Source organism: Stenella coeruleoalba, assembly GCF_951394435.1.
Source record: "Stenella coeruleoalba genome assembly, chromosome: 7".
In the NCBI taxonomy this organism is placed as follows: domain Eukaryota; kingdom Metazoa; phylum Chordata; class Mammalia; order Artiodactyla; family Delphinidae; genus Stenella; species Stenella coeruleoalba.
Genome location: NC_137153.1, coordinates 31529648 through 31548027, shown reverse-complemented (window position 1 = coordinate 31548027; position 18380 = coordinate 31529648). Strand labels below are relative to the sequence as shown.

At 46.8% G+C, this 18380-nt stretch overlaps 1 protein-coding gene across 7 annotated transcripts; it reads right to left on the bottom strand.

Annotated features, from left to right (window-relative positions):
- Positions 1-1841: 1841 nt before the first annotated feature.
- On the bottom strand, positions 1842-10041 carry CDK20 (cyclin dependent kinase 20). 7 transcript variants are annotated; one of them, XM_079927009.1, is made up of 8 exons: positions 9559-10041; positions 9083-9196; positions 6772-6960; positions 6401-6522; positions 6148-6210; positions 5289-5412; positions 4688-4843; positions 1842-3201 (listed from the first exon to the last, which is right to left on the bottom strand). In XM_079927009.1, the coding sequence occupies exons 1-8, from the start codon at positions 9631-9633 to the stop codon at positions 3004-3006; spliced, it is 1041 nt and encodes a 346-aa protein (XP_079783135.1). In that variant the 5' UTR covers positions 9634-10041; the 3' UTR covers positions 1842-3003. The 7 variants fall into 7 exon arrangements, with proteins under 7 accessions (XP_079783135.1, XP_079783136.1, XP_079783139.1 ...); XM_079927010.1 differs by having other exon boundaries at positions 9083-9237; positions 9692-10041; XM_079927013.1 differs by lacking the exon at positions 5289-5412.
- Between the last annotated feature and the right edge of the window lie 8339 nt (positions 10042-18380).

The following is an 18380-nucleotide window of genomic DNA, read 5'->3' as shown; positions in this document are numbered from 1 at the left end:
TGAAGGTCACGATCAAGCTCAATGTCACAGCAGCCAGGGTCACAGTCAGGATGAGGGTAAGATCAGGGACAGAGTGATTAAGATCAGAATCAGAGTGAGGGTGAGTGTCCAATTCAAGGTAAAATTCTACGTCAGGTTAAGGATCAAGATAAGAGAATGGTCAGGGTCATGGTGCCAGAATCAGGTTCAAGGACAAGGTCACTATAAGGGAAATTTTAGATCCAGGGTTCAGTTCAAGATCAGTGTGAGAGCCAAGGTTAGGATCAGGTTGAGGCTCCATTAGAGAGGATCAGTGAGAGGATGAATGTCAGGATTAGGGTGATGGTTATTGTCAGGGTGAAAGTAAGATTGAAAGTTGGATTCAAGTTGACAGTGGATGTCCAGTTCCGTGTAGGATTCAGGGTCAAGGTGAGGGTGAGGTTGATGTTCAGGATTAGAGTCAGTGTCAGGTTCAGGGTCAAGATCAATGTGAGGTAATGTCAGGGTCAGGGTGAGCATGATGTTCATTGTGAAGGTCAAGGTCAATTAAAAGTCAAGGTGGGTTCCTTTTCTATTGCTGCTGGAAGGAATTAAGTCCTCCTCCTCCAACTCTCCCTCCCCCCAACCCCATTACATTGGCCCAATCTGCATAATCCAGGATACTCTTTCCATCTCAAAGTCTGTACCCTTAAATCACATTTGCAAAGTCCCTTTTGTGTGTAAGGCAATGTATTCACAGGTTAGGACATGGGCATCTTTGTGGGAGGGGCACATTATTCTGCTTACCACAGAGGGTCAGAGTTTGGTTTATAGTCAAAATCAAGTTCAAGGTTAAGTTTCAAAGTGAGGATGGGTCAAGATGAAGGTGACGATCAGGCTGAGGATGAGTCTTCATAATAATGAAAGTCAGTGTCAGTGTGAAGTTCAATTTCAGGGTCAAGGTCTAGATCAGGTTCAAGGTCATGATGGGATTAGGGTGTCAACGGTGACAGCCAAGTGTGAGTCCATGTTCTGTGTGAGGCTCAGCATTAGGATGAGGACCCAGGTCAGGGTGAAATGGAGGTCTAGGTCAAGATGAGTGTCAGGATCAGGATCATGGTCAGGCTTGGGGTGCAGACTAGTTTCAGGTTGAGTGTACAATGTAGTTCAGCATCAAGGCGCAAGTTCAAGGGCAGGGTGGGTCAGTATGATGGTCCTTGTCAAGGTGAGGATTCAGTCTAGGGGCAGAGTGAAGTTGAAGGTCAGAATCAGATTGAAGGTGGTGAGTATCTCATTTATCACAGTATTCACAATCAGTGTGAGAGAAGCTGTCATTGTCAAAGATAAGTCAAGTTCAGGGCAAGTGTGAGGGACATGTTAACGATCAGGATCATAATGAGCATCAAGGTAAGAGGAATGTCAATTAGAGACTCAGGGTTAAGGTGAAGATGAGAGCCAAGTTCATGGACAAGGTTTAGTTCTAAGTCAAACGGGGTCAGAGTTTGGGTGACGGTCAGAGTCAATGCCAAGATCAAAGCCAGGCATGGGTGGGGAAGGGGCTGGCAAAGAATTGAGGGTGAGAGTCAGTGTCTATGTCAGGGTCAGGGTGATAGGGTCAGGTTAAGTGTAAGGTTTATGGTCAAGGTGAGGGTCAATGTCAGGGTGGAGTAAGCTTTAGTCTTTGCGAGTGGAACTGGCTGAGGGTCAGTGGTCAGGGTTTGGGTACAAACTTGCATTCATACGGAGGTAAGAGACACCAGAAACTGAGCTAGACTGAAGCTTAGAGTCTACAGATGTGGTTGGACAGGCAGAGGCCAGATCCTTAAAACACCTCTAAAGACATATGAGACACTCAGACTCTTCCCTGAAAGCAACAACTGGAGTTTACTGTGCTTTGCCCTCTAAGAGCTTGGAGGGCAGTGACTGTGGCACTGTTAGTCACCGCTGTGACTGCAGTGCTTACAGAATTCTATCCACATGAGCACAAAATGAATATTTTAAGAATAAAAGATTGCTAAGAATAAGTTTCTCTGATTTATCTGTTTTTATCTATCTGTGAACCAATACCACATTGCTTATTTATTACAGCCCTATAATAGTCTTGGTATCTGATAGGGTAAGTCCTTTCATCATTTTTTTTTTTTTTTGCCTTTTCTTCTGCTTCTGCCTCCTCTTAACCCTTTCATTTCCACATATATTTTAGAATTGGCTTACCAAATTATTTAATAAGAAAAACAAGAGCCAGTTCAGATTGTATTGGGATTTACTGAATTAACAAATGAGTTCCAGGAATGTCTGTCTTCTTATTTGCCCAGTATCTCTGAGTAAAGAGGAGGCCCATGTGGTCCAGGCTCACCCGTATCCTGAGGGTGATGTTGGTAAACCAGCTTAAGGTGTGGAGGGTCACTTATTGGGTCCCCAACTTGAGCCATTCCTGGGTCCTGATTTCTGCCAACTCACCTCCAAAAGGGAGCTCTGTCACATGAAGCACCTAGCAATCCCCCAAGAGTAAAGTAGTCATGAATGGGGCCACTTTCCCATTGACCACAGAGAAAGCAAGGGCCAGGGGATGATGCTACCTCAGCCACTTCCCTCAACTGGAAAGGAAGAGGGGCATACATCACGTAGAACTACCGGGGGGTTTTATAATAAATCTCAAAAGTGAACTAGTGTTTAATGTCTCTGAGAACAAAATCAACCCAAACTTTCCTTCCCACTTGGATTTCCGACATGAGGACATCCTAAACTCAGCGCTCCCCCAAATGGCTCTACCAGGACTGACCCTGACCAGGAAGGCAGCAACTAGAGAACCAGCCCCATGGCAGGCATGACAGCGGAACTCACTGCCTCCTTCTGATGGATCTGTTACCAGCACACAGATGGGAGGCCGACAGCACAGGCCGAGGGTCCCCTCTGCTGAGGCTGGATGGCCTGGCCAGGAGCAGGACCACTGTGGTCGAATCAGGCCAGAGCAGAAGAACAAGAGGCCTGGCTTGTCCTGGGGAGGGAAGGGGGGGACACGCCGGTGGGGCCTGGCCCAACGTCTCAGCCCTCCAGGATGAAGGGCCGAATCAGCTCTGGGTTCAACAGCGACTCCTCGAGAGGCCGGTCCACGTGGAAGTCATGGATGTGGGGGGGTCCTGGGGGGGCCTTGAGGGCAGGTCCCCCTGGGCGCTGAGGAATCGGCAGCTCCGAGGGGTGGGCAGGCAGGGGAGCTGTGAAGAAGTACTGGTGCAGGAGGGCCTGAGGGTAGCAAGCAAGGGGCAGCAAAAGGAAACTGGTCACCTCCCCGTCCCAGCTTCAGCCACTTCCCGCCGAGGAGGAGATGTGAATATTGCCCTGAAGAGTATTTTTCCTTCATCTGCTCATCGTTCGGGTGACTCCAACACCTCTGAGTGCTCACTGTTTGAGCACTGCTCCAGACACAGGAGATGCAGCGGTAAACAGAACAAAGAGCTCTGCCTTCAAGTTTTCCACAAAGTGAGGGGTGGGGGTAATAAACACGATAAAGAAGTAAGACAAACAGTGCATCAAATGATTAGTGCTGTGGGAAAGAGAAAAGTATGAGGGGGGGATGAGGAATACTGGAGGGGCTGCAGGCCTGAAGAATGGTGAGGGGAGGCCCTTGGGAGGTGGCGTTCAAGCAGAGACCTGAAAGGTGAATGAGTGAGGCCTAGGGACAGAAATGCACAGACCCCCAGAACATGAAGGAGCCCTGGGGCCCGAGGGGAATGAGCAAGGGGAATGGGAGCTGGCAGAGTCACAGAGGTGATGGCCCCAAATGTGTGATGCCTGTGGGCCACTAGGACCTGGCTTCTCCTCTGAGGGAGCCCCAGGAGGGCCCTGCAGGTGAGGATACGACAGCCTACCTGGACAAGGTCCCTCTCTCTGCCACGTGGAGGAGAGACTAAATGGGCAGGAGAAGCAGATTCTGGGAGGCGATGGGGGGGTGGTGGTGCTTAGACTGGGGGTAGCAGCAGGGGGCTGAGAGGTGGTCAGTTGGCCTCAGTACACTCTGAAGGTGCTGCTGACATGGGAACTCGCCAGGGCCATGTGTAAACACACGCTGCTAGTGCCGAGGGCAGGGAGGGGAGGCTGCCATGAGGCCAGATGGCCAGGTACACCCGACAGAGGCCCTCACACCATCAGCCATCAGCCCATGGTCCTCCCCTCCTCCCCTGCCTTCCAGCCACAACCCACCCCTCCTGGGTCCTCCTCTCCAGGCTTCTGCTCATCATTTCTCTTGGGAAAACAGCTCCCCATGCTTAAACTTGCCCTTCTCCAGGAAGCCTTGCATGACCCCAAAGTCAGTCCCAACAACCCTCCCCTCGGCTCCCACAGACTGACAGCCCTGCCTCACCACAGGGTGGAGACCCCACAGGCACAAGCCATGTCTGTTCACTCTGGATCAGGGTCCAGGACAATGCTCAGCATGTGCAGCTGCTAGTAAATTCTTGTTGAAGGAATGAAGGGATGAAGAAGCGAGTCACCAATAACCCGAGACTCGCTCTTCTGCGAGGTGTGCATGCCCTTCTAATGGGACACCCCTGGCCACCTGCCCTCTAGGGTCCCCTCTAGGATCCACTCAGGAGAGGCACACCTGCCCTGCACCCTCCTACCCCTGGCTCCAGGGGTTCTGGTCCCAGCCCATCACATGTTCTGAGAATCTCAACCTGCTGGGTCAAAAGGGCACAGACGAGGAGGGTCAGGGCAATGGGTGTCACCCTACCTGGGAGGCTGCAATGCGCTGGCGTGGAGGGTAGAGGAGGAAATGCCCCAGCAGGTCCAAGGCCTGGGGAGAGGCATCGGGCAGCACCTCCTCCAGGGGCACGGGAGCCTGCTCCTTGAAGGAGATCTTGTTGTAGTCAGGCAGGTCCTTGATCTCCTGGAGGAGAAGGGGGTCCATCAGGGCCGGCACCCACACTGCCAGCCCCCTTAGGTGTCAGTTCTTGCTCCCTGTCACCTACCTGCTCCCATTCACTCATCACTCCCCCATCCATGCACCCCTGCTCACATGTCACTCATGACATCACGTGCTCACTCAGTCCTTCAGTCCTTCCTCCACATCTCAGGCGCCTACTCCATGCCCAGCTCGGTCTGGATGCGTGTGTGCTGGGGACGGGTGAGAAGGGATAGGGCTTGGGCCCTGGCCCTCCCACCTCCAGCAGGGCAGGGGTGGAGGAGATCCCACGCTGGGCCAGGACCGAGGTCCGGGAAGTCAAGGAGGCATGGGACCACGAGAGAGAAGGTGCAGGTCAGGGGAGTCACTAGCTATTGGGGTAATAGAAGCCACCCGCCCCCACCCCTCCCCACTGTAGGCCCCTGCAAACCGGCCAGACTTGAGGACTGGGGGTGCCCAAGATTCGAAGCACACAGCAAAGCTGTTCAATGTCATTCTCCCCTGGGAAAAGGGGGGACCCGTTCAACAGCTCCCCCAGGATGCAGCCCACAGCCCTGCAGATACAGAACCCAAACAACTCAGAGATCTCATACCATGGAAACAGATCTCCCCACACCAGCACCCACACCTCACACTGCGGTCAAGATACCCACAAAGTAGACTTCAGGCTTCATAGCTAAGGATACAGATCCCCAAACAGTCAAAGACTTCAAGCCTAGAACACAGAGCATATCCCCCTCTCTAAACAGCTCTCAGGCCTCAACTCTGGAACACACATCAACCCCTCAACAGTTCTAAGACTTCTCAGAGCCTCACATTCTGGGACACACTGCCACCTCCTCCCATTCTGGGGCAGACTCCAAAACGGCCCCCAAATCTCAAACTCTTAGGCATACACAAACCATCCTACCCCAAATAAAGGTTCAGGGCCTTCATATCCAGGGACCCAGGCCTCTAGATAGCTCAGGAATATTGCAACCTGGGATATCACCCCGTGCATAGCAGCTTAGATGCCCCATGCCTCAGACCACCTCCCCGACCTCAGCCCAGAAGCTTCCTACTGGGACAACCACTCTGATCCCACTTGACCCCTCCCAGCTCAAAACTGTCATGGGGAAGAACACTGATCCCAAACTCCTCAGAGATACTCTAACCAGGGGAGACACCTCCATGGCAACCTAGAGCTCACGGCAGGAAAACCCCCAAATGGCTTAGAGACCTCAATGCCCAGGAGGAAAAGGTGACCCAACAACCCACATTTCCCCTTGCCCAGCCCATAGGAGTCTCACCACAGGTCGACACCCTGATCATACTGGCGGGCACCATACAGGAGCTCAGGGGCTCGGTACCACCTGTGAGAGGAGGGCAGGTGGTCACAGCCAGGTCACCGGTCTGTCAGGAAGCTGCCTCGGAAGGTCATCCTGGCCCCCACACCAGCCCCAAGAGTACTGTTTGGACAGAAGGTCCAGAAGCACCTCTTCCTAGCAGGAGGGTTGGGGCCTGTCTATTGCTAGGTCCTGCTTGGGAACTGGTCCTCCCTACCTGGTGGCCACCTGGTGCGTGTAGAGACGGCTGCCATCTGGGGAAAAGACCCGGGCAAGGCCAAAGTCCGCTATCTTGAGCTGGCCCGAGGCACTGATAAGCAGGTTGGCTGGTTTCAGGTCCTGAGAGCACCAAAAGAGGCATCAGTTCCTCCAGAGCCCCCACAGGACCTCGGGTTAGGAGGGCTTGGCAGGCTGGGCACCCAGGTCAGCGCAAGACCAGACCTCCTCCAGGGCCCCAGCCCTGGCCTCGTACCCATAGGCCCTGCCCCCTCTGTCCCTTTTCTAACCATGCCCTTCATCAAGGGCTGGCCTACCCACAGCCCAGCCACCACCACCCCAGGTCCCACCCCAGCCCATGCTGGAACTGACTCGATGCACAATGTTGTTGGCATGGCAGAAGGCGACCCCCTTGAGCAGCATCTGCAGGTAGCTCTTGACCTGCGCCTGGGCCAGCGGCCTCTGGGCGTGGCGCACCACCTCAGCCAGATCTGACAGCATGAACTCGAAGGCCAGCACGAAGCCTGCGCCATGCGGGAACACGGCCTTCAGCTGTACCACCTGCAAGCGGGGCATCCCATCAGCCACCAGCCTCACATGGCTCAGACTCTCTCTGGGACCCTCAGCCCTTGCACCAACAGAGGACCAGGCAGGCAGAGATGGTGGCATGAGATCTGAGCTCAGAATCAGGGAGCTTGGTGATCTCTTGCTTCCCTCTCCCAGGAGAAGGCAAGTCCCTACTCTAATGCTCCAGTAAACACTCAGGGAAAAGGAGGTCTAAGAAAGGCGACTTAGGGCAGTGTCTGGTCCCCCACCCAGCCCACGAACTGGAAAATCACCTGGAAACACACACACACAGGTGATCACAACTCCCAGCAGTGGGAGAGCAGGAGACATGTCATATATACTTCCTGAGGGCCCACAAGGTCACAAGGGCAGGCTGCACAGTAGTGAACAGGAGCAAGGGCTGGTGGGTCCTGAAGGACTTTAAGGAGTTCAGGGGACAAATGACTGACAAATGACCAAACAATAAACATATAGGGTATTTTGATGAAGATTCTGATGAAGAAAGAAGAGAAGGCATCTGGGAAGGAGCTCTGGGCCAGGGGACAGCAAACACAAGGCCCAGAGGCAAGAACAGGAAGGAGGCTCCTCTGTTCTGCACTCCTGGAGCCTAGACAGTGCTTATCATGGGAGAGACACTTAAGAAGTTGTGAATGAATGAAAAAAGAGGCTGGAGTCGGGTGGAAGCAGATGGTGACAGTTCTTTCAGATTGAAGAGAAGCCTCTGGAGCTTTTCAAGCCAGGGAGTGGATGATTTTATGTACATTTTTTGACTGTGGAGTGGAGGCAGTGGCGGGGGGGCGGGGGGGGCAGGGGAGCCTGCTGTAGTTGTTCTGATGAGAGGTGAGGATGGCCTGGGCCAGGGTAAGATCTGGAGTGTTTTAAAGATAGACTCTTCAGGACTGCTGATGCACAGGAAATGGGACCATATCACCAGCTTCCTATGGGCCCTCCACCTCTCCCACACACAAGCTGTCAGCAAAGCCCTTTTACTTTCCTCAAAAAACAAGAATGGCCATATTGCTGTTTTTCTGATGTTGAGGGTAGTAGACACTCATTTTACAGATTGGGACAAACAAATACATTCAGATAATACCCAAAATTATAATGAAAAAAACAGCAAAAGAAAAACCCTATCACCTATAGTCAACCTTAGGAGTCTATTCCACCAGACTTTACAAGAGACATGGCACACACAGACATGTATTCATATATATATACAAAATATTTTCATGCAAAACCAAGATGACACATGCAGTTTTATAACATGCTTGTGTTACCCAATATATCAAGGACATCTCCAGAGAATAAGAAACAAGTCAGAGTATCACCCACCCTTAGGTGGGTGGACCTACCCTTGTCACTCCCCAGGAAGTTAAGCACATCCTCTACTCAGGACATGGACAAGAAAGAATACCACAAAGAGAATGAAACTGGGTGTGTGAGGTGTCTCTCCTCGTGTGCGCACAGCCCCTCCCAGGCCTGTCACAGCACAAACCACGCCAGATGGGCGCTGTAGCCTTTGTCCATCTCCCCTACCACACTTCAGTTCTCAAGAGCAGGGTAGGGGCTGGTTTCTGTGTTGCCAGTGGCCAGTAGAGGGTAGAATCTATGGGAGGCTCCAATGTTAAACCGTCCTGATTCTGCGATCAGACCTGGGCCAAAGCCTCCACAGACAAGTGGAAAAAGCTGAGCACCCATAAGCTGGTGGCTGTGCCTCCTCCCCTGGCCTGAGATAGGGAGAGCCTGAATGTGCCTTGCGGAGCAGAGGACAAAACTCAGAAGGACAATATACATAAAGCAGTTAACCTGGCATGCAGAACATAACAGGAGCTCAATAGGTGGCAATTATTATCTTCAGAAATCACTAAGTGTTTTGAGAAAAAAAAAGATAAGTTAGTGAATGAGCGAAGGAGTACGCGAAGAAATAAGTGAGTGAACAAGAGGGAATGAATGAGTGAAGTAATTGGGTGAATAAGGGTGAACAACAAGTGGAGAAGAAAGGGAGTGAGTGAGGGGTGAGGAAGCAAATGAGTGAACAGAGTGACTGCAGGACCTCAGAGTGGGAGTGAATGGAGGAGGGCGGGAACCAGCACCTCAGAACACCAGCCCCACTCACATACTGACTGTCCTCGATCTCCTGCAAGGCCTTGATCTCCCGCAGGGCCTGGCTGGGGATGCCATCCTCCAGCCGCCGCAGGGCCACCTTCTTGAGGGCAACGATCTCTCCAGTCTGTTTGGGACAGGACGCAGACACTGCAGCCCCATCCCCGGCTGGAAAAGGGGATGCGACGCTGAGGCCTGAGGCCCTCGTGGGGGTGGGACGCGCCCCCCACCCCGTGCTGGAAGGAAATCAGGGCTAGCAGGCGCAGCGCTGAGCAAACAGCTCAGAGACATCCACGCCACGCTCCTAGGAGGCACTCTCCGGAAGAAAGCACCGCTGGTAGCTGGCCGCAACCTGTACGCCCTCCACTCAAGAGAGCAAAAGAGGGGGGAGCACGCCACGAAAAGCTGCGGGGAGGCAGGAGCCCAAGCGTGGGTCGGGAAAACAGGTAGATCTCAATGGAACCGAAGGAGGAAGGGCTGGGTGCTCACCTCCACGTGCTTGGCCTTGAAGACGATGCCGTGCGCGCCCTCCCCAATGCGGCCCAGGATGCAGTACTGCTCCATAGCCCTCTGCCAGACACCCGGACCCTCCGCAATCACAGCCCCTCCCCGGCACCCGTACCTTTCCGCATTAGCCCGCCCTGCCTCCCGCGCCCAGAGGCGGCTGCCTAGCAACGGCGCAGGAAAGCGCGCAGAGGCCGGGAGGCCGAGGGCAGCTACAGGCGGCGTCCGGGCCTGTCTGCGCCTTCCCCTAGGCCCTCGCCATCACGCCTCAGTGAGCTTCATTCGGCGGAAATCATCCCTGCGCAGACCGTGGCAGCGGGAGCGACACCCATCGCCTACCCCTCGCAGCACTGCCGGACGTCACGTGACGAGTGACGCCAGGTTACGCAGAGGGGCGGGGGCATGCAGCCTGGGAGCAAGGCGGAACAGCCTTGGGAGTGGGCTACCTAGGCGGGAGGGTGGAGCCGCTCTCCGGGGTGGAGGCGAGGCACTCAGCGAGATGGGCGGGGCAATCAGCTGGGCGAGCGGGGGCACGGGGCGGGGCCGCACAGCCGAGGGCGGGACCACGGCGCCGGGGGCGTGGCCGAAAGGTGACGGGGCGGGGTCGGCTCCTCGGGCAGGCCAGGGTACCCTCGGCCCCATACGTAGAGGTGCAAGTTTCTACCTGTGAGAACCTACGGGTGCCATTTCCACCTATGAGCCCCAAAGCCAATGATTGAAGCGAGACGGGTTCGGATCTGCATTGTGGAGGGAGCATCAGTTGGCAACATGTAAAGACAACGTTTAAAAAGTACAAACTCTGACCCGGAAAGTCCATGTCTAAGGGCTTCTCATGAGGAAATATTTGGAGGAATTTGCAGCCTGAGTGATTTTTAAGAAGTTCATGCCATGAAAGGATGTTGACAAAAAACACAATTAGTTTTTTTTTTTTTTTTTGCGGTACGCGGGCCTCTCACTGTTGTGGCCTCTCCCGTTGCAGAGCACAGGCTCCGGACGCGCAGGCTCAGCGACCATGGCTCACAGGCCCAGCCGCTCCGTGGCATGTGGGATCTTCCCAGACTGGAGCACGAACCCGTGTCCCCTGCATCGGCAGGCGGACTCTCAACCACTGCGCCACCAGGGAAGCCCACAGTTAGCTTTTTAAACTTCTGAAAAGGTGCTCAATCTCATACACAATGAGATAAATGGAAAATAATCTACAATTTTCCATCTTTGGGATAGCTAAAGATCTCAGATCTAACAGTCCATTTAATCTTGAAGAGGCAGCAGTGAGTGGTGGCGTGAAGCAAGATCTTAATTCCCTGCCCAGGAATTGAACCTGGGTAGCCTGGATGAAAACCAGGAATCCTAGCAACCACACCCCTTGGCTCTTGCCCCCTGTGAAAAATGCATTTCTCATGGAGGCAAAACTGTAAAAACAGGTACAAAGTTTATTATTAGAGACACAGCACAACAACAACAAGTGGGAGAGCACACAGAGAAACAGTTTGTTTAGTTAAGACAGGAGCAAGGCAGAAATGCACACCTGGGCACAAATGGTGTGGGCGTCCTCCCTAATGAGGAGGAGCACAGTAAAGAGGAGGTTAAGTCATTTATATAAGGCAGTTCTTCTGGGTCTTTGTGTACCTTTGGCCAATTATCTGGTTTCTTTTTCCACACCTGACCTGCCCTAGGACCCTCCCCAACATGCGTGCGCAACTTTTTTCTAAGATGGATTTCAGCCCAGAGGCCTGTGGGATGGCCTTAGCATCACATATTATGGGGTGGTGCCCCCTCCCTTTTGACCCCCAACGAGACTTTCTGCACATGTGCCCCAAGGGTGGGAAATGTATGACCCCTTGATGTTTTAACAGGGTTTAGTCCCACTCTGTCCCTGCAATAAAAATGTCCAGTGTCCGGTTATTTACCCTATTTCTGTTGCTGGTTTTTATACTGCGGTGCAGATCTCAAAATATAGACAGGAGTCCAGTCATAAATATGTAGTCCTGGAGCCCATTTATCTCTTGCTTCAGGAAATGTAAACAGGGGGCTGGTTATGAATGCCCGGCCTGGAGCACATCTTCTTCTCACCCCAGGAAGGGCAAACAGGAGGCCAGCTGTAAATGTCTAGCCTGGAGCCCATCTATCTCCTGCCTCACATTGGCCATGCTGTGGGAAAACAGGAGCTTTCATATATTTCTGAAGCGTTGGCAATGCTCATCAAATTACAACTGCATATCCCCTTGGACCCAGCAAGGTCTCTTCTAGAAGTACCTCCAACAGATATATTGCGCACAGCGAAATGATATGTTCAAAGTTACTCATTGAAGCATAGTTTGAATAGCAAAAGATTAGAAACACCATAGATGCCAATCAATAGGAGACTGTCTAAATTCTGATACACCCATCAAATGGAAAATTATGCTCACTACCTTAAAAATGAATAAGGATGCTTTTTTTATTACAGTAATAGGAAGATTTCTAAGATGTTTTGTTAATTTAGAAAAGCAAGATGAACAACAGAGCATATAGAGTACCACTAGCCGCATAAAAAGAAAAGAAGAAAAGAATATAAAGAATGAATTTTTGTGCATTGCAGGATATCTGGAAAATACTCAAGATTTCATGACTGTGCTTACTTGTTGAAGGGACTGGGAGGGTTGCGGACAGGGTAGGAGACAGATGTTTCACTGGGACTCTTCATATTCTTTGAGATGTGAACTGTATAATTTACTAATTCTTAAAATATGTAAGAATTTTCAGGCTCAGAAATTCTACTTTGTTCTAACAACTTCAGAAGAAGGCCTTAATGTCCATACAAAGATGTTCACCCTGTTTGATGATGGCAGAGGCCAGACAATAACCCAAATATCCCATGGAAGAGTGGCTGAATAAGTTATGAGAGTAACTTAGAATGACATGCTTTACAGCTATTATAAATGGTGAGGGTAGACACAGTGGTGGAATTCAAAAGGATGGTCTTCAAAAAATAGTACGGGTCATTTGAAAAGTCATATGAGGAAGAAGTGTCTATTGACCCAAATCTCAAATCATAAACGAAAATTGATTCCAGATGGACTGCATACCTAAATATAAAAGGTAAACAATGAAGCTCTTAGAAGAAAACATGATATCTTAATGACTTTGGGTTAGGTAAGGATTTTCTAAATGAGGTTACAGAAAATACTAAAAGGGAAATAAAAATTAGAAGTCGGACTTCATCATTAGTAAGAACATCTGTTCATCAAAAGAAACCATTTAGAGTGAAAAGCAAAGCCACAAAAAGGGACGTGGTATTGTAACACATGTATCTGACAAAGCACTCATATCCAGAACTTATAAAGAACTCTTACAAAATCATAAAGAAGAAGCAAACCTTCAGAAAAATTGGCAAAACCTGTGATAGACACTTCACAAAAGGTGACACCCAAATGGCCCATAACCATTTGAAAAGGTCTGTGCTAACTCCACTAGTCATCAGGAAATTTCAAATCAAAACCATAATACAATATTACTATAATCACCAGAATCATTCCACTCCTAGGAATTTAACTTGGCAGAAATGTGTAAATATATATATATATATATATATATATATATATATATTTTCACCAGAAACACAAAAGAATATTCATAGCAGCACTCTTTTTAATAGTCCAAACCTGGAAACAACCCCAAAGTCTATAGTAGAATAAATAAATAAATTGTGGGATTTTTACCTAATGGAGTGCTACACGGTAATGAGAATAAACAAAGCATAACTACTAGCAACAACATGGATGAATCCCAAACACAATGTTCAGCAAAGAAACTTGACACAAAATAATGTAAAATGGTGCTTCTGCTATGGAAAAAAATATAGCAGTTACTCACAAATTAAAAATAGAATTACTCTTTGATCCAGTAATTCCACTTCTGGGTATATATCAAAAGAATTAATAGCAGGATCTTGAAGAGGTATTTGCACACCCATTTTCATAGTAACACTGTTCACAATAGGCAAGAGGAGGAAGCAACCCAAGTGTCCATAGACAGAGAAATGAATAAACAAAATGCAGTATATACATGCAATGGAATACTGTTCATTCTTAAAAAGGAAGAAAATTCTGACACATTCTACAACGTGAATGAACCTTGAGGACATTATGCTAAGTGAAATAAGCAGGTCACAAAAAGAAAAATACTGTATGATTCCACTTATATGAAATATGTAGAGAAGTCAAATTTATATCAACAGAAATTAGATTGATGGTTGCTGGGGCCTGGAGGGAGGACGAAATGAGGTGCTGTTTTTTAATGAGTACAGAGTTTCAGTTTTACAAGATGAAAACTTCTGGATATTGGTTGCACAATACTGTAAATATACTTAACACTGTTGAACTGTACACTTAGAAATAGTTCAAATGGTAAATTTTATATGTGTTCTTTTCCACAATTAAAACTATTTAAATAAAAAAATTAAAAATAAACAGAATATGAAGGGCTGGTAGGAAAATAACAGTAGATCTAACATTTAGGAGAGGAGGAAAAGGGCAAGGCTGAAAAATAATATTTGAATAAATAATGACTGGAAGCTTCACAAATTTGGGGAAAGGCATAACCTACAGATTCAAGAAGCTGAGTAAGAATAAGCCCCCAAAGATCATAATGTCCAGAAACAGCATAATCAAATTACTGAAAACTAAAGGGAAAAAAAGCAAAAAAAAAAAACCCAAACCAAAAAAAAACCTTCCTGAATGCATCCATAGAGAGATGACACATTGCCTCCTGGAGCAGAATGTCTCTAATTCCTGTGATTTCTCATTAGAAGCCATGGAGGCCAGAAGGAAATAGCACAACATTTTTCAAGTGCTAAGAGAAAGGAGCTGTGAACAGAATTCTATATCCAGGGAGAATATCCTACAGAAATGAAAGTGAAATGAAGACACTCTCAGATGAAGGAAAACTGAGTGAATTTGTTGCCAGCAGACTTAATTTGAAAATTGCTAAAGGAAGTTCTTGAGACAGAAGGGGAATGATAACAGAAGGAAGCAGGGAATGTCAAGAGTGAAAAAGAAGAATAGAAAGGGTTAATATTTGGTGAGGATACTAGATTATTCTCCACTGAGGTTTTAAAAATTGCTTGATACTGAAAAACAAAAATAAATTATAGCGTTGTTTGAAGTAGTTCTCAGTGTATTCAGATAACATTTAAAACAAACAATATTTAAAACAGAAAGCAAGAAACTGCTAAAAAATCAGGATACAAAATTAATGCAGAGATTTCTTGCATTCCTATATGCTAATGATGAAAACACTGAAAGAGAAATTAAGGAAACACTCCCATTTACCATTGCAACAAAAAGAATAAAATACCTAGGAATAAACCTACCTAAGGAGACAAAAGACCTGTATGCAGAAAACTATAAGACACTGATGAAAGAAATTAAAGATGATACAAACAGAGGGAGAGATATACCATGTCCTTGGATTAGAAGAATCAACATTGTGAAAATGACTATACTACCCAAAACAATCTACACATTCAATGCAATCCATGTCAAACTACCAATGGCATTTTTCACAGAACTAGAACAAAAAAATTCACAATTTGTACGTAAACACAAAAGATCCTGAATAGCCAAAGTAATCTTGAGACAGAAAAACGGAGCTGGACCAGCCCCTCCCATCAGGAAACTTGCACAAACCTCATAGATAATCTCATCCACCAGCGGCAGACAGCAGAAGGAAGAAAAACTACAATCCTGCAGCCTGTGGAACAAAAACCACATTCACAGAAAGGTAGACAACATGAAAAGTCAGAGGGCTATGTACCAGATGAAGGAACAAGATAAAAACCCCAGGAAAACAACTAAATAAAGTGGAAATAGGCAACCTTCCAGAAAAAGAATTCAGAATAATGACAGTGAAGATGATCAAGGACCTTGGAAAAAGAATGGAGGCAAAGATTGAGAAGATGCAAGAGATGTTTAACAAAGACCTAGAAGAATTAAAGGACAAACAAACAGAGATGAACAATGCAGTAACTGAAATGAAAAATACACTAGAAGGAATCAATAGCAGAAAAACTGAGGCAGAAAAACGGTGAGTGACCTGGAAGACAGAATGGTGGAATTCACTGCTGTGGAATAGAATAAAGAATAAAGAATGAAAAGAAATGAAGACAGCCTAAGAGGCCTCTGGGACAACATTAAATGCAACAATATTCGCATTATAGGGGTTGCAGAAGGAGAAGAGAGAGAGAAGAGACCTGAGAAAATATTTGAAGAGATTATAGACGAAAACTTCCCTAACGTGGGAAAGGAAATAGTCACCCACGTCCAGGAAGCACAGAGAGTCCCATACAGGATAAACCCAAGGAGAAACATGCCGAGACGCATAGTAATCAAACTGGCAAAAATTAAAGACAAAGAAAAAGTATTGAAAGCAGCAAGGGAAGAATGACAAATAACATACAAGGGTATTCCCATAAGGTTAACAGCTGATTTCTCAGCAGAAACTCTACAAGTCAGAAGGGAGTGGCATGACATATTTAAAGTGATGAAAGGAAAGAACCTACAACCGGGATTACTCTACCCAGCAAGGATCTCATTCAGATTCGATGGAGAAATGAAAAGCTTTACAGACAAGCAAAAGCTAAGAGAATTCAGAACCACCAAACCAGCTCTACAAGAAATGTTAAAAGAACTCTCTAAGTGGGAAACAGAAGAGAATAAAAGGACCTGCAAAAACAAACCCAAAACAATTAATAAAATGGTAATAGGAATATACATATCGATAATTACCTTAAGTGTGAATGGATTAAATGCTCCAGCCAAAAGACACAGGCTTGCGGAATGGATGCAAAAACAAGACACATATATATGCTGTCTACAAGAGACCCACTTCAGACCTAGGACACATACACACTGAAAGTGAGGGGATGGAAAAAGATATTCCATGCAAATGGAAATCAAAAGAAAGCTGGAGTAGAAATACTCATATCAGATAAAATGGACTTTAAAATAAAGAATGTTACAAGAGACAAGGAAGGACACTACATAATGATCAAGGGATCAGTCCAAGAAGAAGATATAACAATTATAAATATATATGCACCCAACATAGGAGGACCTCAATACAGAAGGCAACTGCTAACAGCTATAGAAGATGAAATCAACAGTAACACAATAATAGTGAGGGACTTTAACACCTCACTTACACCAATGGACAGATCATCCAAACAGAAAATTAATAAGGAAACACAAGTTTTAATGACACAATAGACCAGATAGGTTTAATTGATATTTACAGGACATTCCATACAAAAACAGCAGATTACACTTTCTTCCCAAGTGCGCATGGAACATTCTCCAGGATAGATCACATCATTTGCCAATGAATTAACTGACAAAGGATTAATCTCCAAAATATATAAACAGCTCATGCAGCTCAATATTAAAAAAACAAGCTACCCAATCCAAAAATGGGCAGAAGACCTAAATAGACATTTCTCCAAAGAAGACATACAGATGGCCAAGAAGCATATGAAAAACTGCTCAACATCACTAATTATTAGAGAAATGCAAATCAAAACTACAGTGAGGTGTCACCTCACACCAGTTAGAAAGGGCATCACCAGAAAATCTACAAACAAAAAATGCTGGAGAGGGTGTGGAGAAAAGGGAACCCTCTTGTACTGTTGGTGGAAATGTAAATTGATACAGCCACTATGGAGGACAGTATGGAGGTTCCTTAAAAAACTAAACATAGAATTACCATATGACCCAGCAATCCCACTACTGAGCATATACCCATAGAAAACCATAATTCAAAAAGACACATGCACCCCAATGTTCATTGCAGCACTATTTACAATAGCCAGGTCATGGAAGCAACCTAAATGCCATCAACAGACAAATGGATAAAGAAGATGTGGTCCATATATACAATGGAATATTACTCTGCCATAAAAAGGAACGAAATTGGGTCATATGTAGAGACATGGATGTATCTAGAGACTGTCATATAGAGTGAAGTAAGTCAGAAAGAGAAAAACAAATATCATATATAAGCACATATATGTGGAACCTAGAAAAATGGTACAGATGAACCAGTTTGCAGGGCAGAAATTGAGACACAGATGTACAGAACAAACGTATGGCCACCAAGGGGCAGAGCGGCAGGGGTTGTGGGGGTGGTGTCATGAATTGGGAGATTGGAATTGATATATATATATATATATATATATATATATACTAATATGTATAAAATGGATAACTAATAAGAATCTGCTGTATAAAAATATAAATTAAATAAAATTCAAAAATTCAAGAAAAAGAAAAGAAAATCTGAACTGGAGGAATCAGGCTCTTGGACTTCAGACTATACTACAAAGTTACAGTAATCAAGACAGTGTGGTACTGGCACCAAAACAGAAATTTAGATCAATGTAACAGGATAGAAAGCCAAGAGATAAACCCAAGTGCATATGGTCACTTTATTTTTGATAAAGGAGGCAAGAGTATACAATGTAGAAAAGACAGCCTCTTCAATAAGTGATGCTGGGAAAACTGGACAGCTACATGTAAAAGAATGAAATTAGAACACTCCCTAACACCATACAAAAAAATAAACTCAAAATGGATTCGAGACCTAAAAGTAAGACTGGACACTATAAAAGTCTTAGAGGAAAACACAGGCAGAACACTCTACGACATAAATCACAGCAAGATCCTTTTTGACCCACCTCCTAGAGAAATGGAAATAAAAACAAAAATAAACAAATGGGAACTAGTGAAACTTAAAAGCTTTGGCACAGCAATGGAAACCATAAACCAGATGAAAAG